The sequence below is a fragment of the Procambarus clarkii genome, chromosome 37, assembly GCF_040958095.1.
Source record: "Procambarus clarkii isolate CNS0578487 chromosome 37, FALCON_Pclarkii_2.0, whole genome shotgun sequence".
In the NCBI taxonomy this organism is placed as follows: Eukaryota; Metazoa; Arthropoda; class Malacostraca; order Decapoda; family Cambaridae; genus Procambarus; species Procambarus clarkii.
Genome location: NC_091186.1, coordinates 22671341 through 22698922, shown reverse-complemented (window position 1 = coordinate 22698922; position 27582 = coordinate 22671341). Strand labels below are relative to the sequence as shown.

At 41.4% G+C, this 27582-nt stretch overlaps 2 protein-coding genes across 15 annotated transcripts in view; one reads left to right on the top strand and one right to left on the bottom strand.

Annotated features, from left to right (window-relative positions):
• Positions 1–10762, top strand: part of LOC123765891 (phosphatase and actin regulator 2) — a 568756-nt gene extending 557994 nt beyond the window's left edge. For all 14 annotated transcript variants that reach the window (XM_069337250.1, XM_069337256.1, XM_069337255.1 and 11 more), the window contains one exon: positions 73–10762. In XM_069337250.1, coding sequence (XP_069193351.1) covers positions 73–88 — 16 coding nt within the window. In that variant the 3' untranslated portion in view covers positions 89–10762. The remainder of the gene's footprint in view (positions 1–72) is intronic.
• A 10915-nt stretch (positions 10763–21677) lies between these two features.
• LOC138371867 (uncharacterized) lies at positions 21678–23639 on the bottom strand. The gene has a single exon (XM_069336903.1). It carries the CDS (start codon positions 23637–23639, stop codon positions 21678–21680), a length of 1962 nt encoding a protein of 653 aa, XP_069193004.1.
• Between the last annotated feature and the right edge of the window lie 3943 nt (positions 23640–27582).

Here is a 27582-nt window from a genome sequence, read left to right as displayed (position 1 = left end):
ACTTGGTGAGTACATTTGAAGTAAACATATTTTTTCCCCCATTTAGTAATTGTCAAAAATATTTTCCAACAGATTCCACCGGCCTTGATTGGGGGTCCGTCGTAGTCGAACGAGTCCAACACTCCATGTGAAGAAGTAACCCAGGCAACGTGAGACTACTGTCTTGACCATTCATTATTCTTGCTGCTGTCTATTTCTTGTTGCATCATTGCTCCCTCCAAGTGTTGCTGGATATTCTATCTATCTATCTATCTCTCCCACAAGAGTATTTTAGTCAGAAACACTACGCGGTCTTTAGTCACGCTAGAGACTCGACTTTTGCAATGTTATTGTATTTATAAAGGATATTTTATCCACCTTGTATAATGCGACGCTCGTCTGCATTCAGTCTTGTACGGCGAGAAATAACGACTGCCCGAGTGTTTTAGTCACTGTACAGTACTGCACGTGCAAGTCATCAGCGGCTCGATTTGCCAGACATTTACATGGTTGCTAGTTTTTTTTATGCTCCTTCCAATTCATCTTGTACCAATTGGAGCATATATATATATATATATATACATACATACATACAGTACACACATATATATATATATATACTTACATACTATAGTTTGTTTTATTGGTCACTGTGTATATGTATGCCATACATATTGATTATAGTGAGGTTTGTTCAGTGGTTTCTTGGTTGTTTGGACAATAACAATTAAGTCATTTGTGCTACAGAATTAGGACATTTTGATCACCCATGTTTTTATAAGAAATTGTTTTAGTGTGTTGAACACAAAGCCGAGAACTCTGATGAATGAGGTATGCTGTTAAACGTTCTCAGAAAATTCAATAACTGAGATTCCACTGTGTACACACAAGTGTGCACACATCTGGTGGTGTACACAGGTGTATATATATGTCATGTAATGTACACACACAGAAGGTGTGCACACAGAAGTGGCTTACACAGGTGTGTATGTGTATACATTTTGTAATGTATACACAGAAGGCATGCACATGCATCTGGTAGTGTACACAGGTCTATATATGTCATGTAATGTATACACAGAAGGCATGCACATGCATCTGGTAGTGTACACAGGTGTATATATGTCGTGTAATGTACACACAGAAGGTGCACACGTCTGTGGTGAAGACAGGTGTGTGTATGTATACATGTCATAATGTACACAGAGAAGGTGTGCACTCATCTCATAGTGTACACTAACGTGCGTTGTTGAAGCCCACGTGTTGCTGTGATACTGATGCTCTGAGTGATATTACGTGTTAGTCCTTGGGCCAGCATCTGTCATTCATTGGTGATGGGCTGACCACACCGGCATCTGTGCCAAGGGGGTGCCAAGGGGCTGCCAATTGGGTGCCAAGAGGGCACCAAAGGATGGCACCAAGGGGGAGGGGAGGGGGGTCACCATGGATCTGCATGGCTTCACTCGCCTACACAGACTCAATTTTTAAGCCATTCTCACTTCAGTGAAAGTCCAACTTGGGTGGAAACCTCTTTCTTAAAATTATTTTAAGTGAAGTATTAGAGAATAATAGATTTCTATTGTTAGGATAAAGTCAAATGTGAAAATATTTCAGCTATTCTACTTACTATTTTTGTAAAATTCTTATGTTCTTTTCCTATTGATCATTTGAGTGAAAAAGTTGATTGTTAGCTTTATGGCTGGGGGTAAAGTTATTTAACAAATTGACCATCTAGTGTATATTGACCTTTTGGTCACATGTGTAAGAGAATGAGTTTGTAAGCTTCCTTGCTCTGGTTTAGGTGGCAACTTGTTGTGATAACCAACGACTGTAGCAATCAATAGTTTCTTAGAGGATGCAATTTGTTTAGGGTTTGTGTCCATGATTTTTCAATTCTGAGAACAAGATCATTACGTGTCTTTAATAATGGTGTTGTTATTAGTTTGGACAATCACCTTGTTACCAGTTGTTGTAAGTCTTTTTTATCCTTTTTAGAATATACTTCGTCAGTGTTTTATACATATTTTCAGAGACTTAGAAGCCTACAACAGTGTAGGTTGGGGTCCAAAAGGATGAATTTGAACAGTGGTTGGAATGCATTCTATATCTTTGAAGAAGGGCAGATATATATATATGCAAGACAACTGAAGTTTTTATATTTTGAATATTATTTGTAATTGTTTATTCCTCACCATTAATATAAAATTACCATTGCTCCTAGAATTTTCAGTGCCCCTCAGTGATAAGATTCATTTGTGTGCTAATTAGTATTGAATAACAGTGACAAATCTCTCTCAATGTCTGAGTCCATCTGTGGAGTGTTGTGTACAAATGAATTGCCTTTTTAATGGGTGCTTGCTAGATGGGCAAATCTCTAGCTTAGAACCTCATAAAAACTTGTCCTATTTCTGCAAAAAACACCCCTCAAATGAACACTAAAGCTTTGAGTATGACTCAAAACATCCTATTTCATTTTAGGGACATTGTGTTCAGTGTTTCACAGATTTTCAGCTGCTCCAATAATGGAAACAAGAATAAGTCATTCTATTTTTGTTTTTTATGCTGTACATTCTGCATCGTGACTATATAACCGGCATTGGAGATAAAAAAAAAAAAAACGCCTAACTCTGTGATTTTGTTGATCGAACACATGAAACTACAGTTTTGAAATGTGGAAGTGAACATTACTCTTGTCTGATCGTCCAGTTCTCCGAATGGTATTTTCCCTCTCCCGTTTGTTGTTGCTTAAGATGTGTGAACGATGCATTTTACAAGCTGGTGTAAATGTTCTTGGCCTTCAAGTATTGTACACATCGCTACTTCCATCTTCACTGTTGCAAACACAATATTCTGTATATGTAGTTGTATAATGTGTATGTATACATATACATATATATATATATATATATATATATATATATATATATATATATATATATATATATATATATATATATATATATATATATATAATAATATAAATACACACACACACACACGCACACAAATATGAACAAACAGTAGTACAGGGGGAAAGTATTTACCTGTACATCATTATTATTTTCATGACATATACATTTTAGAGAGACTACTTCATCAGTGCTAAACAAATTTACCATGGAAAGAAATTGCCCAAAAAAAAAAAAATAAATACATCATAAAAAATATAAAGTCCTAACAATCTATGTACAGAAGATGAAATTAATGAGTAAATAAGATATGAATTGATTCCAAGATGTTAAGCAAGGATATGCTCACAGATCTTGTAAGTGGATGCTTAAATGCTTGATGATTCCTGGCCCTGGAAGCGAGTACTGTATTGTGAAATCACAAAATGAAAAGGTGACTCCTGGTTTGCAAATGATAACCCATTGCACAGGATACAACATGCCTAAGGAGCAAACTGGTATGGTTAGAGTCCCATATGTTCATAGATGCAATCCTTAGCATATCATTAAGTGTTCCTTAAGCATCGAACATCACAGCTGCAGCACTTGACAAGTGATCTCGGATCTGATATATTCCAAGTGTAAAGGATCTCTTTCAGTAGTACCTGGAAAGGGATTCAGCTCAGCCATAGTACAGAAATTTAAAGATTGTCTAGGTATATTTTAAATTATTAGCATTTTCTTTACTAATGACAGTATAAAGTACTTCATTGTTCGTGTGTTAATTTCATCTTCCGCACGAAGTCTGTAAGGGGTCTATGGTCTTTTGAGACGGTTTATTTTATTGTTTTGGACATTGAATTAATACAGTACTGATTTATATATGTATGGAAATCTTTTTAACTTATATATTTTTAGTTTTTTTTAGTTTTTGACTTTAGTACTGATGGAGTATTATCTACAAAACCTTTGCAAGTATGGAAAATAAGTGATAGGTGTGTATTCTTCGCTGGTACTACTATTTTCCATAATAAACATATATATATATATATATATATATATATATATATATATATATATATATATATATATATATATATATATATATATATATATATATATATATATATATATATATATATAATATATGGGGTACCACCTCTGGTGCAGTTGTAGGGACCCACAGCCTCAAAGAAGAGAACACAGAGCATTCAGAGAAAAACTTGTCATTTAACTCTGAATACGTATGAGTGCTCACTCATATCACCAGTGTTTACCACCCCCTTTTTTATATTATATATATATATATATATATATATATATATATATATATATATATATATATATATATAATATGTAATAAATGTTGTTGAATATGACGAAAAGGTAAGATTAATGATTCTAACACGAATTTTTTATATATCTTAGGTTTTTCTTCACTGTTGAGGGAAGATGAAAAATTAACTCTCCAAAGTTCATTTTCACACACTTTATTTTGGTCTGACACCTAGGGAGGCATTTCACACGGTCACTCCTTACATTCTCAAAGGCTAAATTACCATGCTTTTGCACAGACCTATACATTATTCTCTTTGGGTGAGGGGGTACAGAACAAGTGGATGAATGGCATTACAGAGGATATTAATAGGGTATAAAATGTATCAACATGAACAGCTTATGTTCCTGCAGCTGCTTGTGTTTCTAAGGCAGGATGATTGGATTATGTCTCTGCATTGGCTCGGGGACTTGAAGTGGGTAGGATGTTGTGCGTTAACTACCTGTTGATTTGCTGGGCTTGACTTTTTGAAGAGTAGCGTTTTTATACATGTCGATTATAAAAGCATTGCAGCTTTTTATACATGTCGATTATTTCACTGAAATAATCGACAACAGAAGACTGGACATCAGCAAGGCGCTACACATCAAAAAGTCAAGGCCAGCAATCAACAGGCAGTTAACGCATAACATCCTACCCACTTCAAGTCCCCGAATCAATGCAGAGACATGATCCAATAATCCTGCCTTAGAAACACAAGCAGCTGCAGGAACATAAGCTGTTCATGTTGACACATTTTATACTCTATTAACACTTTGGCGCACCCCGCTCGCCACCCCTCAACTGTGCGATATGGGACCCAGGGTGTCACAGGAGCGCGCGTAAATTCTGAAAAGTGTATACTCTCTTCAACTTTGTCACCTTAATTCTCGTCCTACGAGATTAAATTTGGTATCATTGTGTTCGCAATAGAATTCTCTACAGCACTAAATGCATATAAACTCCAAAAGCCCGGCTAATTACCTGCAGCAAACAGAGAAAGTGCGAACGAGTTACCCAGGAGCGCGCAAACGCGATAAAATGTTTTCACTATTTTCACTCTGGTCACCTCAATTTTTATCCTAGGTCTTTCATTTTGGTCTCAATGGGTTTGCAATAGAATTCTCTAGAGGAACATTAGCATATAAAATAAAAAAACCTGGTCACGCTCCAACCGCCGACGAGTTGAAGACGGGCCATGCGTTAGCCGCGAGTGAGTGCTCAGACGCCTTCCAGCTACACTCCCAATTCCTGTCCTTTTCAAGCCTTTCTTTCGCAATTTTCTTCCTGGAAGGGCCTTGTTCATGATCACTATCCATCGTGGAGTAAGCGTAGATAGTTTCTAAAGCCGCAGTAAGAAATATAGCCACGGAAAATAGCCGAAATGTTCACACGTTTGAGATGCGAGGGGAGGCGACATTGGTCACAACAGTGGAGCGAAAACAATGGGCCCTCTGGCGGCTTGGCTCAACGAAGGAAATGGGAAGACATCGGCGCGCATTTTAAAACCAGTCCCAAAAAAATCGGATAAAAACCTGATTTTTGGCGATTATTTAAAGTGGATGACGCAATACTGCGTCATCCCCGGAATTACCGACAGTAAACGGATGACGCAATGCTGCGTCATGCCCGGGCGAAAGTGTTAATATCCTCTGTAATGCCATTCATCCACTTGTTCTGTACCCCCTCACCCAAAGAGAATAATGTATAGGTCTGTGCAAAAGCATGGTAATTTAGCCTTTGAGAATGTAAGGAGTGACCGTGTGAAATGCCTCCCTAAGTGTCAGACTAAAATAAAATGTAAAAATGAACTTTGGAGAGTTAATTTTTTCATCTTCCCTCAACAGTGAAGAAAAACATAATGAATATTGAAGATTCATGTTAGAATCGCTAACCCCTAAACTGCGCAAAACTTCATATAAGTGACATTGAACTCGGTGTTTTCAATTTTTTTAAAAACTTTCAAGTGTTTTGTGCATAATCTAGTAGGCAAATGCTCCAACTTTGTCTAAATGATACCAATGTAACTTGAAAAACAGGAAAATAACAATTATTTTAAAATTGAATATTGAAAACTTTAGATTTTGAAATCGGCTGCAAAAATATAAAAAAAAATTTTGTCTATGGCATTTTAAATATGCGCAAATTTAGACAACAAAAAAGTACAACTCCAAACGTTTAGAGTTTATAAAAAATCAATTCTATAGGGATTGTAGAACAGACAGCTGTGCACACTATGTAAAAATGGTGAGAACCGGTCAAAAACTAGATTTTTTTAAAACTGAAGGAAGTTAAATTCTAGTTATAGATATAATTGAAGTTGTAGTTATCAACAATGAATAAGGCAGTTCTAATTTCATGAATTTACTTGTATCTTTTAATAAACATTATTTGGCATTCGTTGTCGAATATGTGAAAGTTGTTGGTCAGTATGTGTTGAAATGAAGTCGAGAAAAAATAATCCCCCAAAACAAAATACAGATAATAATAATTATAATGATTTAGGGGATATATTTAGGGTATACTTTATATAAGTAAAAAAGCACTAATCTGGTCCCTAATCATCAAAACAACCTAAAGAAACAAAGAAAATAGTGAAATATGTGAAAAAATCGGCCAAAAAAAATTCATTCCTAAGTTCTGAGAGTTGACTGATTTATTTGTTGACCAATTTATTTCTGTCTTCACTTAGTTATGGACAGATATGCACTCTCCAGGATGTAAAGGTTACAACAAATTCAAATAATAAACAGAGGAGGAAAAAAACAAAAAACCTAAAAAAGAAACTTTCCCCCTAAAAAAAATATTTTTTGGGCATTGTTGAATGTAACTGATAACATTGGGCAATGTATTTATATGATATATAACAAAATAGAGCATTATAACATACTCAATATTATTTATGTTTATTATGTATTATGATTATCATTATGTTTATCATCAATGCTATAAGGGCACCAGCTGTATATCCACTTTGTGGACACTTCTTACTATTTTTCTTTTTATGTGCGTTGGATAGGTGCTTGCCTCTTTATTATTGCATTATCTATCACTTCCAGTTAATAGGAGTTGTTCTCCTTATCAACAAAACGTTTTGTTTTTTTAATTTTCGTCTAAAATCAATTTCTCAAAATATTTTGATGAAAGTTTCACGACGCTGAAGCCAATAAGTTGGAGGTTTGTTTAAAAATTTTAAGTAATTTTTACATAATTAGAATATTTTTTGAATTACAGCCCCTTATGCCGAGTAATTTAAGGGTTAATCTTACCCTTTCAGTCATATTCAACAACATGTGTTTACAAGAAAGACTGCTACCAAAATAAATAAATAAATTATATAATATATATATATATATATATATATATATATATATATATATATATATATATATATATATATATATATATATATATATATATATATAAATATAAATAAATAAAAAAACTACACAAACAGTGGCACCTCCAAAATGCTAACTGTAATAATCTGAGGAAGGGTTCTGGATTTGTGAATCATCCAGATTTCCAATTTTTTGTTCTCCATTACCAAATATTTTAAAGTTTCAATACAGAAAATGCTATATAATTAATGTTCTGCTTATCATTATTATTATTATTACTGTATTATTATTATTATACAAAAATAATTGAAGGAGTTCAATTGGCAACAGACGTGACCTGCTTACAAATTTATTCCCTATTCCTGATCACTTTTCTTTATTAATACAACCTTTTCTGATATGTTATGATCTCTCATTCTTCCTACCGGAGATAGCCAGACTACTGTTGATGGCAGATATCTTTTCTACTTAAAAATAAATATTACAGCAATATTTAAAAACTGTGAATATTGAGTGGTAGAATGTCAGATAATCAGATGTTTTTAAGAGGCAGTTGGATAAGTTACTGCAGGAAGTGGTGGATGAGCCGTCTTGTGTACATGTGGGTCTGTTGGCCTCTGCAAGCAACAGCTTGATGGAACATGTAATCACCGTACAAGTTTGGCTACAAGGTATATAGTTGAAAGTATATCTATCTACTCTACCATGGAGAGTAGAAGCATTCGTGAAAGTGACTACAGGTAAACTGCACTCCACAAGCTGCCTCGTTACTCTCAACATAGTCTGTTGGCAACTGAAAGATCCCGGGTTCAAATTTAGACTCGGAACACAGACTTAGGGTAACATTTACGTTCACCCAATGCCTCTGTTCACCTAGCGGTAAATAGGTAGCCAGGAGTAATCAAGTGTTATGGGTTGCATCTTGAGGAAGGACAGTAGTTTGCTTAGTGACCTCACTAAGCCTAATTGGCTTTATCTCCAACAATGGCAAACCAAATATTATGATGCTTATTTCTGTTGCTATTCATCCTATTCATACTCCTACTGGCAGACCTCTTTTCTACTTGCTAAATATTTAAAGAAAAGTACTCAGTCCTTGAGTAAACATTGCTACCACAGAAGAAAAAGATCACATACTGTTTTCATTAGGGGTAACACCAGGCCACCCACAGGAACTACATCACAAACTATTGTAACATTTTTGCTTGAGTACAGTACAAGCTTATTAAACCACTGACCATTGAAATTAAAAAAAACATTTTGATGTAATAGTTACTAACAGAAGCTCAAGCAAAGAACAAAATCTGAAAACTAAAAGGAGTGACATTTGGATCTAAATCTCAATTTTTGAGGCATGATGTGGTAGCAAAATTGGCACTTTATTTTGATGAACAGCGTTTATAACCCCCCCAACCCCCCCCCCTCCGCTCAACCCCACATGTGAAATAAACGAGTGATAACATTTTGGTCCATCCTGGATCATTATCAAGTTTCTTTTCATGTGTGGGTTTTGTTTTTGTTTCAACTACATTATTGTGATCCTGCATACAGTATTTTGAGGTGCAGATTTTGGAGGTTCCACTGTATGAATATATAGTGTGTGTATGCACACACACTATATATTATTCATACATACATACTGTTAACAAATTATATATATATATATATATATATATATATATATATATATATATATATATATATATAATATATATATATATATATATATAATACTGGGTATATATATAATATATATATATATATATAAAATTACATACATAATTACATACATACAAATATGTATGTAGACTAAGCTGGGATGTCAGCATACAATCACAAGCATCGTGTAGACTTGTGCTCTGTCTCTGTGAGATAGATCTGCTGCAGTAAATATGCTTTGAGGATTGCGAGTGCACTCTTCATTTATTGAAGAGCAGCATGTCGAAGCTGAAGTCAAAAACGATTTAGGGTGATCAAGCTATAGATATGCAAAATATTTTAGTATGCATTTGTATATCATTACTGGTTGTAAATATTGTTACTGATTTGTATCATGATCTCAGAGATGTAATGTTCAAGGCTCCATTGATAAGTTCAACGTGACGACAGGTTACAATACAGGCCTGTCGAGTGTAAACATTTGTAAATAAGGTGTACTCGTTACCCAGAGTTGTGTACATACCTTATACAGCTTCTCCCGTCTGCTTGCTGCACCTGGGTTGGCATGATGACAGTGTTGGGGGGTGGAATGCAGACATGTTCTCAAGTGCTCAAGAGTGATGTTAGTGAACATATCAAGTGAGTGGTTAACACAGACTGTCATTTTATAAGTTTTTAAAGGTCTAGGTAGTCCGATGTTTTTTTTTTTCTAGATTGATATATTCATCTTGGCATAAGCATGTTATAAACCCAAATGCAGTAACCTTGAAACTGTGCATGGTGCCATCTCCAGCGAGCCAAGTCATATAACATTTATTCTTCAAAATTTGTTGATTAAACAAATGTAAACCACTGTCTCCATTGTAGATGCAAGTGAATAGATTTCCCTTATATTAAGTGCAGACCAGTGTGGGAGGGAGACAAATTTTGGGATATGGGGAGATAATAGTAACCTCACCCAGTGATACACTTTTTAATGTACAATATAGTTTTATCAGAATGGTCTCTAAACCAAGGTGATGTGCGTTGAAAGAGCCGTGTATGTGACCAGTTCGAAATAGACTTCAACAGTGAGCTTATTAGAGCCACTGGAGAATCCTTTCGGTATCCATTTATAAATCATGAAATGTTTAGGTTAATTTTGTGTAAATTAAGTTTCTTTTTCAATATTATTGCAGACTTAATTTGAAGTAAGGAGTGGTGGTTACTGTTACCTTTTGCTCACCTACAGATTCAAATAATGAGTCTTTGCTCAATACCAGCATTACATGTACTATAGACAAGACCAGTGAAGCCTCATTCAGTAGGCTTGAGCACCTCTGTCCTCTGTAGGAAGATTTATTATTACTTTTTTAGGTGTTTGTGTTTTCACAAGACATCACTCACCCCCTCATTCCCCTGTACGTGTCGCGAGAGTATCGCTGCAGGCAGTGGGTGTCGGCTCACACCATCCTCATCACTCAACTGTATCTTTGTATATAGCCTATACCACCATCCTGGAAACGTCTGTTAATCTCTTGCTTTATAACTAGCTCTGTCATTGCTTTATACTTGTTGGAATAAAACATCACCGTCTTCCACAGTCTGGTTTGATTTCATCCTTAATATTACGCAGAAAGTGTGTAAAACACTGATAAACAGCATTAAATGTAATGTTTATTCAGTACAAAAAAAATACACATGACACACAAATAAATGTACAGTGGAACATAAAAAATTCACAAATTATACCCAGACCATTATCAATTTTGATAGATTTTTGGTTTATCAATTTTATTTATGCTTTTTCTGAGCATGGTCACTTCTCATGCCAAAATCTGGGCTCGTCCAGGTCACTACATTTCTGTCTGGCTCTGTCAATGTCTCGTCACACAGTCGTGAGTAATTTTTCAAACAATATGACCTAGCTATAGGTGGGAAAATTGAATTCATTCCACTTCCAAAAAGACCAGAAACATGAAAACATCTCAATGAAGTAACTGGTAATGCAAGGCACACCAGCTATCCCCCTGCTATCAGTTTGCAAATTATTTATTGCTGTGACTACCACCAGATAACAGTACCACTACCATTATAGTGTCTGAGGGGCAGACAAGCGTTGTGTATCTGTTCAATGCGCCCACCCATGTTCTCTGTTGAGCTTTGTGAGAGCTAATTTATTTGAGATGGCTGAGCCAGGATTCTTCATGCGGTTATGAAAGTACTTAAGAACTTGTACAAAAAGAACCTTTTTGGTGGTTTTGTTTACATTTATTAAACAGGTTATGAGCTCTGAAGTACTAGAAGGATGTTTATAACAATAGTAACATTTGATTGGAAAGTTTTGATGCTTGTAAACTGTTTAATAAATGTAAATCAAATCGTCAAAGATGGAGAAGATGTACAGGTTCATAAATAGATGCATAAATGGTTGATGACTCCTGGCCCTGGTTCTCTTAAGACTGTCTCTGGCCATTAGTTTGCATCACAATAAGGTACTCATCATTTCCCTTGGCTCTGTCTAGTGTATTCTGTTCAGCCATGTTTCAGGGTTATTATTCCTGATGCCAACTGTTGATAACTGATGGCCTTTAGAATTACTTTCTTTGTGAGTTTCTAGTTTAGCCTTCAGTGTGCTCTGGTTCCTCTTGGGTTTGATCATTACCTTGGAAGTGCCTTTTTATCGCGTCTATGTATGCCATATATGTTCTCTGTATTCCCTCTATTTCAGTAATCTTTTCTGCTCTGAAGGGGGAAGTGAGTACCGAGCAGTACTGATGCTGGGACAGCACAAGTGATATGAAGAGTACAACCATTGTGATGGGATCTCTGGATTTGAAAGTTCTCGTAATCCATCCTATAATTTTTCTGGCTGATGCAATGTTTGCTTGGTTATGCTCCCTAAACATCAGATCATCAGACATCATTATTCCCAAATCCTTTACATGCTGTTTTCCTACTATGGGCAGATTTAATTGTGTTTTGTACCCTGTATTATGTTTAAGGTCCTTATTCTTACCATACCTGAGTACCTGGAATTTATCACTGTTAAACATCATGTTATTTTCTGCTATCCAGTCAAAAACTTTATCAATATCTGCTTGTAGTTTTTCAATGTCTTCAACATAAGTAATTTTCATGCTGATTTTTGTTTCATCTGCAATGATATAAAGCTGTGACCTGTATTTGAGTCTGTATCTGACATGAGAATAAGGAAAAGCAGTGGTGCAAGGACTGTACCCTGAGGTACAGAGCTTTTAATTGCACTTGGACTCTATTTTATATGGTTGACTGTTACTCTGTGTTCTGTTCGACAGAAACCTGAGTATCCAGCATCCTACTTTACCAGTTACTCTCATTGACCTCATTTTGTGTGCTATCACTCAATGGTCATATTTATCGAATGCCTTTGCAAAGTCCGTGTATACCACATCTGCAATCTGTTTTTCTTCTAGTGCCTCAGTGATTTTGTTGTAATGGTCAAATAGCTGCGAGAGGCATGATCTTGGCCTTGGTGTTCGAGTCATGTATATTCACGAGAAATTACACTTTGGAATCCTGACGGGCTCTTCCATGGCAGCTACTAAACCATAAATTTTATCCGAGTGTTTTTTTTTTTTTTTAATATCAAGACTGTGACTGGCTTCACTCTTCTCCAGTATTCTTTGTATGAGGTTGAGTTACTGCATCTGTTAAATAGACCATTCACAATTGACTTGAGAATGGTCCAGGACGGACCGAAACATCGCCATCCCTTCACCTTCTAGTATGTGGTCTGGTCAACATATTTTAGTCACGTTATTGTGACTCATCGCCTACAATGAGTTACTGCATGCCAAGTACAAGGCACTCATGTTCCAGCCTGCTGATGCCGACTTCGACCTAGGGTTTGATAGCCCTATGATGTAAAAAACCCTCCCCCCATATGTGAAATAAATGAGCGATAACATTTATTTTGCTGATAACAACCAGCGTTCATTGGTTGTGCCCCTCTAGTGTGCCAGGCTGGTGTTGAGCTTGACACTGCTCTTTAGTGTCTTGATTTTCCAGGACTGCTGGTTTCTAGTAGGATATTCTCTTGCCTGCCAGTTACACTTCTGGCCTCCTTGGTTACCCTTGCTTTGTCAGTTGTGTCCCTGGGATCCCTGGTGTGTACCTTAGGCTCTGGGAATGTGCCCCAGATTTAGTTTGCTGTTGACAATATTATAAAATATTAGAGGAACTGGTTCCAAATCTGAACACGGAGATTACATCACATGAGACCAGGAGGCATGGCAGGATGTGCAAAATAGCCCCATTGAAAAAAAGCAGAGGTGCAATAGATACGCTGAGGGAGAACCCTAATTAACATCAGAGGCCCAAGACTTTTCAACACGCTTCCACTACACTTAAGGGGCATAACTGGCCGACCCCTCAGTGTTTAAGAGACAACTCAACAAACACCACCAAAGGATACCTGATCAACCAGGCTGTGATTCATACGTCAGGCTGTGAGCAGCTGCATCCGACAGCCTGGTTGACCAGACGATCAACCAGGAGGCCAGGTCGGAGACCAGACTGTCAATCCCTGGAAACTCCATAATGTAGTCACAAGGTAGATAACCTACAGTAGGATGTCTTAGTTTGAGCAATATATTCATATTAATGAAATAAAGTATATTTTGAGCATTAATTGCCCGCATATTGTGTCGACCAGCATGCTGTCTAGTCAGTCAGTTCTATTACCATTCCCTTGTTTTATTGTCTGGTTTAATTGTCAACTCACCCTTTCAGAGTCTTCCACCTAATTCATCAAGTATTATTGGTCAACATCTACATCCAGTGACTACAGGAATATTTTGCACTTCCTGCCACACCTTCTGGCTTTGTGTAGCAGTTTTTCCATATGCAGTTTGGAACCGGTCCCTCTAAAATTTTCCATGTATAAATTAGAGGTAGATGTAAATTAAAGAGGTCTCTTGCTAGTGCTCTAGAGAATACAGATTTAGAAATTATAAACATTACCAATTACTGTATTTAGATTTTTTATTGAATTAATTCGGGCAATACAAAATCTCTCTACATTCTCCAGGTCAGCAATTTTTCCAGCTTTGAATGTTCATATGTGAATGTTCAGCACTGAATATCAAATTCTATGAAAAGGGGGATTTGCATACATAGATACTGTATTCTGGAAAGAAGAAAGGGATTGGAATACAGCTACCCTGTATTCTGAAAAAAAAAAAAAACATAAAACACTATCTTTACACTATCTTTATCTATCTATGGCCCTTTACATTCTTTGGAGACAGTGCTTACATACTGGCATTATCCCTGACGTACTAAAAACAGCAGAGATAGCACCACTCCATAAAAGAGGAAACAAGACAGTACTCTCAGTCGGCAATGTTTTGCCTCTAACATCATACATCATAACAATTTTTGAAAGAGTGCTAAGAAGTCAGATCACAAAATACATGGAATCCCAGCATCTCCACAATCTTGGACAACATGGTTTTAGGACAGGGAACTCGTGCCTATTTCAGTTTCTAGACCACTATGACGTGGCCTCAGATGCCATGGAAGATGAGCAAAACGCTGATGTAATTTACACAGATTTTGCAAAAGCCTTCGACAAATGCGACCATATTGTTATTGCACACAAAATGTGTTAAAAGGAATTACCGGTAAAATAGGCAGATGGATCTACAATTTCCTGACTAATAAAACCCAATGTGTAATAGTCAACAAAATAAAATCCAGCCCATCAACCGTGAAGAGCTCAGTCCCTCAGGGTACTGTGCTTGCCCCAGTACTTTTTTCATCTTCATATTGAACATAGACAAGGACACAATCTATAGTACCATATCATCCTTTGTAAATGTACTTAGGAAGGAAAAATATTGTTTTTAGTATTTAAAGTATTTCATTTACTAACAAAGCAAAGTTTTGTTAGTAAATGGTCTCCTCACAGAGGTAAATGCAGTATTTGGAGCTTTAACAGAAACCCATGCAGGGAAATTCATGGACAGTAATATCTGAATACCAGGATATAATCTATACAGGTGTGATTGGGTAAATAGATCACATGGAGGAGTGGGTCTGTATATTAGGGAAGACCTTGTATGCTTGGAGCTCCATAATAGAAGTACTGGGAGTAAAAATAGAGAAAATAAACTTATTTGTTATATATTAGAATAATAACCAAGTTATTATTTTCAGTTTGAGCTGCCAGATGCAAAGGTTGAGGAATTCATAGAACAGATAAACAAAATAGAGAATAACAGATAATTTGGCAAACCCAATACCTGATATAATCTAACTAGAAGACTTTAACCTGCCCAGTCTAAAATAATCAGATTTCCTGGTATAATATTGTTTAATATCTGGAATTAATCAGCCACAGGTCAGAGATCTATTTAGATTCTGCAAAAATTTTTGCTCAACCAGCAGATAACAGAGCTAACTAGGACCAAAAATATTCTAGATCTAATCTTCACAAACAATGAAGACATAATCAGGGACATTATGATCTTGGATACCACATTATTCAGATCATAAGCTCATTGAAGTGCAAACTACCATGTCCCAAAAATTATCAAACAAAAGGGATTATTCAATAAATTAAATTTTAATAATTAAAGAATAGATTGGGAAAAAATAAAATGGAATTTTCAAACATTCAGTGGGAAACTTTTCTAAGTAATACAAATCCAATGCAAGGAATAGAACAACTGACTTCCAAAGCATAAAAAGTCCGATACACTTAAATTTGTGAAAAGCCAGAACGAGAACCAGCATAGAAAGAAAACGCACAGCACTAAAGAAGGAAAAAATAGTCTTGTCTGCTCAAGCAGACAAGACTATTTTTCCCTATTATCCCTACAAAGACAGAATAATTTAAGCAGAGAAATTGAAGAAATAGAACAGAGACTGATGCAATCATATCAAATTGAAGAAATGCAATTGGAACTGAAAGCCATACAAGAGAAAGAAATATCCAAAATATTTCTTTACATATGCAAAATAGAATTAGAAAACTTGTCAATATTGAACCTATTCTTACAAGTGAAGGTTCATACACTGAGGATGACAAAGAAGTTAGCAAAATCCTAAAAAAAAGCAGTACGAGGACATGTTAAGCACCCCAATAAACAATGAAAGTGGAAGATCCAGACAGCTTCGTTATGCATGATATCTAAACTCCTGAAAATATAACTGATATCAACACTAAGTGTTCAGATTTGGAAAAAGACAGTGACAACATGCCCATGCACTTGGCCCCGGGTCCAGACTCATGAAATTCGATGTTTATAAAGGAATGCAAATTGCCAGTAGCACAGGCACTTAGTATAGTGTAGAGGAAGAGCTTGGACACGGGGGGAGATACCAGATGCAGCAGACATAGCCCTTCTACACAAGAGAGGGAGCAAAGGACTGGCTAAGAATTACAGACTAGTTGCACTAACGTCCCACATGAAAATTTTGAGAGAGTAATCGGGAATCAGATCTCTTAGTTTTATGGAAACCAATGACCACCACAACCTAGATCAACATGTATTTAGAACGGGAAGATCATGCTTTATGCAGCTACTTGACCACTACGACGAAATCACCGAGGCATTAGAAGAAAAACAATACAAGAGGGTGGGGGAGAAGGGAGGGGAGGGGAAGGGAGAGGTAGGAGAGAGAGAATGCAGGATAGGGAGGCATGGAGGAAGAGGGTGGGGGGGAGGGGGGCAGAAGTGGAAGGCAATGAGAGAGAGAGAGAGAGAGAGAGAGAGAGAGAGAGAGAGAGAGAGAGAGAGAGAGAGAGAGAGAGAGAGAGAGAGAGAGAGAGAGAGAGAGAGAGAGAGAGAGAGAGAGAGGGCGAGGTGGGGAGGGGATCTGGCGAGGAGGGAGAGAGGGGTATCTCTGGCCAAGGTTGGAGGCCAAACTCTTCAAGGTTAGCCTCACCCAACTTACCAAGATGACATATGATGGGGCGTATGGGAGTGTAAGCCAATCGCAGTGGGGGTTCCCCCTTAAAGAAATACCAGCATCTTAAGCAACTCCCAGCAATTTTCAAGGTCTGAAATTGGGATGTTTTCCGTAGTTATATATCTGCTTTAGTGCTTCATAATAAATTTTATGAGAGAAAAGTTGGGAGAAAGTGAAGAGAGGAGGATGTCGTGGAGAGGGGTGAGGTCTGGGGGAGGATGTGACTTCTGTGGGATGGGGATGTTGGGGGAGAGGGGGAGGGGATATGGGAGGAAAGATCAGGGTTGCAGAATTCCTCACAACCTCAGGTAATTATGACAGAACAATCACGCTTCTTTAAGATAATTATGGTGAAAAATCATGCTAGAGCGTGGCTAACTTATAAATATGTTGATATTAACCCTCTGACACACAGTGCAAAGGAACTGCAAAGGTTCAGAATTGAAATTGATTTGTGTTGAAAAGTTCTCTCTAATCATGAAGATTTGACACCTTCAAACTGGTTGTCGAGTCTCGTAGTGCAGCGTAGGTTAATTACCCTGCAATACTATAAACACTAGGTACTCCTACTATTAGAAAAGTTACTTTAGGATAGAACATATGCCAGAAGAGTTACACACGACGGTAACTCTCATCTAAGGTCATAAGGTCCAGCAACCTCACCAGAGGTTGAGGAGGCAGAGCATAAAAGCCATCAACGTGTGGACAACTTCCACAAATCATATCATCAAGAGCAGCGGGAGTCACGTAAGGTAGGCTCGTGTGCGGTGACTGAAATTCCCAAGAATGCAGGGGGGTGTGGAGCCACATTCCTCAGCCCAAACTAATGATTTTTGGCAGAAACAAAAGCATGTTCTTTGAGAATGAACATTCCCTTTTCCCATTCCATATCTTTCCTGATTTTGCAAGCAAGCGCCTCTTGCATATTTACAGCATTGCGGAAAATGCCCACGTCAGCAGAAAACCACACATTGCAATACAAAATTGAGAATGTATTAAATGCCAAAAAAAGGAAAGCACCACACAGTTCCAAGTAATCAGAATGATGCGCTTAATAGTTCGTCAACCACTAGTAACAGTTTTGCAAACTTCCAAGACTCGCACTCTAAACACTAGATAATTTACGCTACACCGATTCTGCACTACCAACAACAACAACAACAGTCTCTTGTGATGTCCGCCTACCACCAACAACAACAGTCTCTTGTGATGTCCGCCTACCACCAACAACAACAGTCTCTTGTGATGTCCGCCTACCACCAACAACAACAGTCTCTTGTGATGTCCGCCTACCATCAACAGCAAGTGAAAGTCCTTGACCAAGTCCTCTCAAGAAAAATTTTATGGCATGTAAGTTGGTGTATATCCTGCGGGCTTATATCGATCTCACGCGGCTTATAACGATCTTCGCGTCTTATACCGATTTCACGCAGTTTATACCGATCTTACGATGCTTATACCAATCTCACGCGGCTTATAATGATCTTATAGATCATTATAAACCGCGTGAGATCGGTATAAGCCGATCTCACACGGCTTATACCGATCTCACGCCTCTTATACCGATTATATATATACACACGTTATGATGAGCGTTGCCGGGATAGATGTTGAGAAGGAAACGAGACGAGTGCTGTGGACGGTCTGGAATTAAGGTTCGGGAGGGGGAAGGAGGAGGAGGTGACAGAGGCAGTGCTATAAGTTACCATCAAGTAATCCCGTGAGAGGTTTAAAGTCCACCGTGGACAACCTTAAGAGCCCCAGCAACACATGGGGGAGTGGGGGGGGGGAAGAGAGAAAGGAATAGCCACGAAAGCGACCAGGATGAGCACCAAGCATCGGCTCCTGGAGACAGACACAAAGTGGCGAAAATCGTGAAAGCAGAAGTTGGAGTTCAGGGAAATTGGCATAATAACCACGAAAGTTACATTGAAGAATAGACATCGACAAGAAGAGAAAGGACAGCAACAGAGAGCAACGAAAAAATAAAGGTGAAAAGGGAACACAGCACGTTAAAGAAGCGCAGGATTAGGGTCAGCGAAGTCAGGGTTAGGAGGCATGGGTAAACTGAGTAAAGGAGGGAAGGGAGCTGGAGGACTGACCAGGGGCGGATGAGCAGGGTCTGGAGGGAAAAGAGGAGGGGGGGGGGGCAACCGAGGGTCAAGGACAGCAGCAGGAGGGGCAGAAACCAGGGAGTGCACCTCAGCAAGGGCAGCAACCGAGAGGGGAGTGGGGACCAGAGACCTCCATAGCAGGAACAGAGGGCGGAACCACTGAAACGCGAGGGGGATGGAACGAGAGAGTCAGAGGTAGGGTAGGGGGCGAGGAAGAAAGCGAAGCCTTCTTACCCGCCGGGGAGGAGGAAGGAGAGGAGCCAGGCTTACGCTTCTGACTCAAAGAGACAGGCGTCCCAGCAACAATGTACTGGGCAACAGATTCTAGCGTCTCAAGAGGAGAAACAGAATGAGAGCAAACACGACGGCCGTTGGGAGAGCGATGGACATCAGCCCACACTGACAGACGGCGTCGAGAGTGAAGAGACAGAGGAGAAGGATGGGAAGGAGGGTCGGATGGAGACGAGGAAGAATACACAGGAGACACGACAGACTGGGAAGAAAGGGAACCCCAGACAGAGGCAGGAGGGGGACCCTCCGGGACAGAACGCAAAGGAACAGAAGAGGAGGCGGTGGGCGTGTCTGGGTCTAAGGCCCGGAAACGGTTGCGAGTCTGAGGAACGTGGGAAGGACGAGGAGAGGAAGAGTGCAACACGCGAGCATAAGAGACGTTAGCATAAGGGAGGAGACCGTGAACTTGGCGCCGGAAAAGACAAACGTTCCCGGTGCTTCAAGTTGAAGACAGCCACCTCAAGCTTGTAATGTATACACGCGTGGGAGAAAGTAGGGTGGGCCTCACCGCAATTGAGGCAGCGAGCCTGGGGAGAAGTGCACCCAGACTTCGAGTGACCCTCGTCCCCTCACACAGGACAGAGAGGGACCGTACTGGAGCAGAAGAGGGCACCATGCCCAAACCTCCAGCACTTGTTACAGAGCCGAGGAGAGGGAATGTACTCCTGAACGGAGCACCTGGCACCAGCAAGAATGACAGAGGGTGGAAGGGTCCTACCATCAAAGGTAATCTTCACAACCCGGAGGGGTTGACGGCGACTACCACGAGGAGGACGAGTAAGCGAGTCCACCTGGAAGACAGAATGGCCTTGGGCTTCGAGGACATGCCGAATATCATCATGGCAGTCCTGAAGATTCCGAGCACCGGTCGCAACCTGGTGCGGGAGGAGAATAGTGCCAACACTGGCATTCAACCGAGCATTCTTGGAGACCCGAGCAAGGGTCTCGCCAAGGCAGGATAAGGCGGCCAAGCCGGAGGCTGCATCCTGAAAAGGATCAGCAACGACACTTGTACCGAAACATGTCACATATTTCCCATTTGATTACTATTATGTCCCAGTATCCTCCAGTGGATTACCCAATATGATCCCTGACCCCCAGTGCATTACCCAAAATGTCCCCACACCCTCAGTGGATTATTCAGTATGTCCCTGACCCCCACCACACTGGTTACTGAGCACACCACCTGTTATGGTCACTATGGACCAGTAACCGGGTGCTTGATGGATGAACTTTGTTTGTAGTATCCGACCCCAAGTCGGTAGTACGCTTTCAAGATTTGGCTATATAGTGCTATGAATAAATAAAGGGGGTGGGGGGGGGGATGAACAAAACACTACTCCCTTCAATATATTTACACTTATACCATTAAACTATAATAAATAGGTTATTACTAGACTTATATACATTGATGTCGCTTTCACACAGGACACCAAAAGTGCTCACATGCAGTGTTTGCCAATCCCAGCATTTCCACCACTCAGTACCTTGTCCACTCATACTGGGAAACACTGGCGAGTTCACCTCTTGCGTGGGCCAGTCCACTGATACAGCATCACAAGGTGCCTATACCCGACTACCGCTCTCCAGCCACACGCTGAGTGGGGTTCACAAAACAAACAATACAGGGGTAGGGAACCCCTAGCAGAAGCCTCTAGCGACTGACTAGCAGCACTTCTCACCAGGCACCTACCTCATTGTCGTCCGTTTCTCTCCTAAGCCAATCCCAGGGTACGTCGATCTCTTCCAGCACTACGTAATCAGCAGCTACCAAACTCCTTCAGATCGGCGGCGGCTTACTTAGACGTCTTCCCGGACCAAAAAGTTGAGAGAAAGTGGACTGCCAAAGTTAAACTGCTCTCTTTAGTACGACTGCCTCCAGACATCACCTCTGTGGACATAACACATCATCAGTTAAATGGACAGTACACTGGGGAAACCAGAAGGTAACACTCACTGGGGAGTTGACATTATGCACATAGCATAACCTAGGTGGCGCTGATCTTGATCCGCCCGCTCATACGTCATCCACGACGAGTACACCTCTGTCTGACCAAGGCGGGAAATCAGAATCATTTGCCGCTGTTACGTCACCACCAATAGATGCCGTTGTCTACGTAGCGAACAATACCAGGGAAGTTTGAGTGCAGACTCATAGATGGCGCTGGAATTGCCACTCTACACACTGACGGTGGTGACGAGTCCGTAATACCACCACACTGGCGTGGGTTACTGAGCACACCACCACACTGGCGTGGGTTACTGAGCACACCACCACACTGGCGTGGGTTACTGAGCACACCACCACACTGGCGTGGGTTACTGAGCACACCACCACACTGGCGTGGGTTACTGAGCACACCACCACACTGGCGTGGGTTACTGAGCACACCACCACACTGGCGTGGGTTACTGAGCACACCACCACACTGGCGTGGGTTACTGAGCACACCACCACACTGGCGTGGGTTACTGAGCACACCACCACACTGGCGTGGGTTACTGAGCACACCACCACACTGGCGTGGGTTACTGAGCACACCACCACACTGGCGTGGGTTACTGAGCACACCACCACACTGGCGTGGGTTACTGAGCACACCACCACACTGGCGTGGGTTACTGAGCACTCCACCACACTGGCGTGGGTTACTGAGCACACCACCACACTGGCGTGGGTTACTGAGCACTCCACCACACTGGCGTGGGTTACTGAGCACTCCACCACACTGGCGTGGGTTACTGAGCACTCCACCACACTGGCGTGGGTTACTGAGCACTCCACCACACTGGCGTGGGTTACTGAGCACTCCACCACACTGGCGTGGGTTACTGAGCACTCCACCACACTGGCGTGGGTTACTGAGCACTCCACCACACTGGCGTGGGTTACTGAGCACTCCACCACACTGGCGTGGGTTACTGAGCACTCCACCACACTGGCGTGGGTTACTGAGCACTCCACCACACTGGCGTGGGTTACTGAGCACTCCACCACACTGGCGTGGGTTACTGAGCACTCCACCACACTGGCGTGGGTTACTGAGCACTCCACCACACTGGCGTGGGTTACTGAGCACTCCACCACACTGGCGTGGGTTACTGAGCACTCCACCACACTGGCGTGGGTTACTGAGCACTCCACCACACTGGCGTGGGTTACTGAGCACTCCACCACACTGGCGTGGGTTACTGAGCACTCCACCACACTGGCGTGGGTTACTGAGCACTCCACCACACTGGCGTGGGTTACTGAGCACTCCACCACACTGGCGTGGGTTACTGAGCACTCCACCACACTGGCGTGGGTTACTGAGCACTCCACCACACTGGCGTGGGTTACTGAGCACTCCACCACACTGGCGTGGGTTACTGAGCACTCCACCACACTGGCGTGGGTTACTGAGCACTCCACCACACTGGCGTGGGTTACTGAGCACTCCACCACACTGGCGTGGGTTACTGAGCACTCCACCACACTGGCGTGGGTTACTGAGCACTCCACCACACTGGCGTGGGTTACTGAGCACTCCACCACACTGGCGTGGGTTACTGAGCACTCCACCACACTGGCGTGGGTTACTGAGCACTCCACCACACTGGCGTGGGTTACTGAGCACTCCACCACACTGGCGTGGGTTACTGAGCACTCCACCACACTGGCGTGGGTTACTGAGCACTCCACCACACTGGCGTGGGTTACTGAGCACACCACCACACTGGCGTGGGTTACCGTGCACACCACCACACTGGCGTGGGTTACTGAGCACACCGCCACACTGGCGTGGGTTACTGAGCACACCGCCACACTGGCGTGGGTTACTGAGCACACCGCCACACTGGCGTGGGTTACTGAGCACACCGCCACACTGGCGTGGGTTACTGAGCACACCGCCACACTGGCGTGGGTTACTGAGCACACCGCCACACTGGCGTGGGTTACTGAGCACACCGCCACACTGGCGTGGGTTACTGAGCACACCGCCACACTGGCGTGGGTTACTGAGCACACCACCACACTGGCGTGGGTTACTGAGCACACCACCACACTGTGCAGTGTGTGCACCGTGTAGTGTGTGCACCGTACAGTGTACGCACAGTATGTGTGCACCATACAGTGTGTGCACCGTACAGTGTGTACAGTACAGTGTTGGTATGCAGGCCACTTGGACGGCTAGTCGGGATAAATATTAACACGCCGAGTATAGCTGGACCTAGCGAGACTCGCTAGGCTAACCTAGCGCTGCCCGTTTAATCGAATTAACCTAGCAAGCCTCGTTAATCTAATTTCGCGTTGCTTATGCACTTAATATAGTCTAGCTAGAGCCGCTAACGAAACATAGCGAGACCCGCTAATCAAAACTAGCGAGACCCGCTAACGCATACAAGGGTCATGCACTCTGCAGGTAAACAGAGAATTAACCAGGTCAATCCTCATTCCGACTCCTGGTTCAACCTTAACGACGAGCGGACGTCTCTGGACGCCTCCTCCGCATGGGAGCCGCCGGATTACGTTCTGTTTTCGCGTTTTGACTTCGCTACTGCCGTTTGGTATCCTTATTCACCGTTTCGGCTGTACGACGCTTGCCGCACATATTGCCTTCTATCAACACGAAATTGTCGATAGATTTTTTTTTTTTTACGTGTTCTGGCTGGTTCTCCCAGCGGGGTGACGGTGTCCGGCGCCGGCTTGACCGAGAGGTGCTAGGAGTTGGTGGGTCTTGGTGGGTTCTTGGTGTGTCCTCGGCCGTGGTGGGCGGCTGGCTTCTGCTCTGCCGGAGGACACTGGATGACTTTTTTGCGTTTTAGTTGGGGGCCGAGTTTTTGGTTTTTCTCCCCAGTGTTCTCTGTGTGGGGCGGGGCCGGTGCTCGTCACCCCGAGGGACTCCTGGGGCTCCCTAGTCATCTGCCTGTCTGCGTTTCTTTGCCGCGAGGCATATTAGTTTCCAGTGATTGACGTCACACGTTTCGCGATTAGGCTTGGCGTTTCACCCTTTCCAGGCTATGTAACGAGGGCCAGCCTTTAACCTCACTTACTAGTTAAATGCTGGTCGTTATTAAGTAAAACTACAGACCAGAGTTCTATTGTGTAACCTTCAGATCCATTCACCAAGATGTAAACGCTCGACCGTTTAGATATCACGACACACGAGGACACCGTACCCTTCCATGCTACACTGCAAGCTCTGACTTAGCTGCCACCACCTGCTACCTTCTACCCCCTGAGTAATTGCCGCAATTGACGGTGAAACAGGATACCGTCAATTACTCATAAACCCCGAAAATGGATCCCCCAGTTATTCAAAAAGGAGGGATAAGATTTACGTTGTGTGGAAATTAAATCAAAGTACAATGGGATTGTTACGGCCACTATGGGTCGCAACCGGGTTCTTTGCTGGAGGAACCAAAGTACTAGTATCCGACCCAAAGTCGGTAGTGGCTTTCAAGGAGTGAGCTTGGTAATGCAAGTAAAACACAAGGGGGGAGTTGAAAGGAATACGACACTTCATCAATTATCAATATATTCACATATTATCACTTTCCCATCACCTTAAATAGAATCATAAACGAAGTATTATGACACTGATATATACACATGTGCCACTCTCATAGGACACTAAGCGCTCCTCGATGCTCTTGCAAGGCAGTCTTGTTAACTTCCGTGTTTCCTCAACACACAGTACCGTCCTCAACCAGTACTGGGAAACACCAACGAGTCTACCCTAGCCATGGGCCAGCCTATACACAGTCTCACTAGGTGCTCCTTGTGAACGCCCACAATCACTCTCCAGCCTGGTGCTGGCAGAGAACATCAGCCCCGCGCTGCTGGGCCTCTTCACGAACAAATACAAGGGTAGCGAACCCCTGGCAGGAGCTTCTTGCAATTAGCTAGTTACACTCTTCCGTAGCACCTGACTGTCAGTCGTCTCTTCCTCTAGCCAGTCCTGGGATACGCCGAATTCTGTCACTGCCACTTCACAGGCAGACAGCAGATACTATACAGTTACTCTTCGGCGGCGGCTCACTGCTCACGTAAAGCAGTATGGAGTAGAGATAATAGGCTGCCATGGTACGAGAACTGACTGTCCTCGTACCACTGCAGCCCTACGTCGCTTCTGTGGATACAGACACATCATCAGTAAACTGGCCAGTACTTGGGACACTAGGAAATACCACTTACGGGCTCTGACATAAACATACAACTTCACCCACAATAGATGGCACTGATTTTCTAGGCGCCACCTCACCAGAGGTCAGCAACAGCGACTCTTCGGGCTGACCAGGGCAGGAATCTAGCGTCTCTTGCAGGTATCATACTGCCACCATCAGATGGCGTCGTCCATTTAGTGGGGGTTTAGGGAGCAGACTCACAGATGGCGCTGACGTTGCTACTCCATACTCCGATGATGGAGTCGGGTTCGTAACAGATAATCTGAGGTGTTAAATAAAATACGTGCTGGCTGCAGAGGGAGCTACTTCCAAACATGAGGCTTGCGCCCACCAGCCATATAAAGTAAACGTTGGGGAAATTTCACTAAACACCATAATATTCTAAATAAAATTTATTAAATCAAAGGTTATTAATAAAAATAAAATAAAAATAACACTCCCTAAGCTGAACACTTTCCTAACTGAATATTTTCCTAACTGAGCCAATTGATAATTAACTACAAGAAATTACTCAACACAAAGCTGCTATTAGGACAATATCCAACTCTGGCCCCAGACATCACTCGGTACCCCTACTCAAATCTCTGAATATGTTAGACATTAAGTCACTGCACATTCACTCATGTGTATTATACATATACAAAACGCTAAATTGTAATGCCAATCCTGATCTCAAAAGCTTCATAGAAGGTTGTAACAGAACCCATGAGCACCACACCAGAAATAAATACAGTTTTGATATTCCTAGAGTACGACTTAATCAAACCAGAAATGCTCTACAAATCAAGGGGCCCAGGATGTGGAATGACCTTCCCAACCATGTTAAAGACAGTACCTCTCTCAACCAGTTTAAGTTAAAAACGAAGCTATACCTAATAAATTCCATGTAACCTACCTTACCCTTCTATTGTCAACCCATGTATGTTTTTTTTTTTTTTTTTTTTGTTTTACAAATCAACGCTGTTTTAATGTAATTTTCTGTAATAATTTATAATTGTATTTGTGCTGTTTTTTCAACAATGTTCCCCCCCTCTTTTACCTCTATTTTTATTTGTACTCAACGCATTTTTTTCTTTTTACCCATTAGTTTTAAGCTTTAGTCAGTAGTGTTTTTTCCTGCCCGAAACGCTTTGCGTAATAGTGGCTTTAGGCATTGTATGTACTAGCTCTATCTATAAAGCCAACAAACTTTGTAAAATCTCTTTATGTATGTACCTTTGCCTAAATAAAAATTATTATTATTATTATATTATTATTATTATTATTATTATTATAAATAATGTGGATTCTACACTGTAATTTAACCAGAACACAAAACATTTAACTTAAATACCACAGATAGACCAGTTGTTCAGCCTTGCCCTCTGGAGGAGGAGAGATGTTGACCTCCCACGATGTCTCAAACCACACTGGTCCTCCCACTGACCTCGCGTGAGGCTGACTCAGTTGCCAAATTAATCTTTAAAGAAGATTACTAACTAAAAATCCTGTATGTGTCACTAAAGATGATTGATTGATGATTGATGAAGATTAAGCCACCCAAGAGGTGGCACGGGCATGAATAGCCCGTAAGTGGTGGCCCTTTCGAGCCATTACCAGTATCAAAAGATGATACTGGAGATCTGTGGAGGCGCAACTGCACCCTGCGTGACGGGAGATGTCTCCCGGACCAAGTGGTGACCAAATGGTGGTGTCACTAAAGGTGACATTATTCCAAAACAATTGGGAATTATCTAGATACTCGAGCCAGGCTAATTACAAACTTCAGTAGCACTTGTATTTCACTAATTTACATGAATTAACAAACAAGTTGGGAAGGTACTTATTTTCCAGTGACGAAATATTTCTTACACATATTCAAATCTTAAAGTCAAATGCTTCTTTGA

Excerpts from the sequence above, each read along its gene's own strand:
- LOC138371867 (XM_069336903.1), bottom strand. The coding sequence starts at position 23,639 with ATGGTGCACACATACTGTGCGTACACTGTACGGTGCACACACTACACG.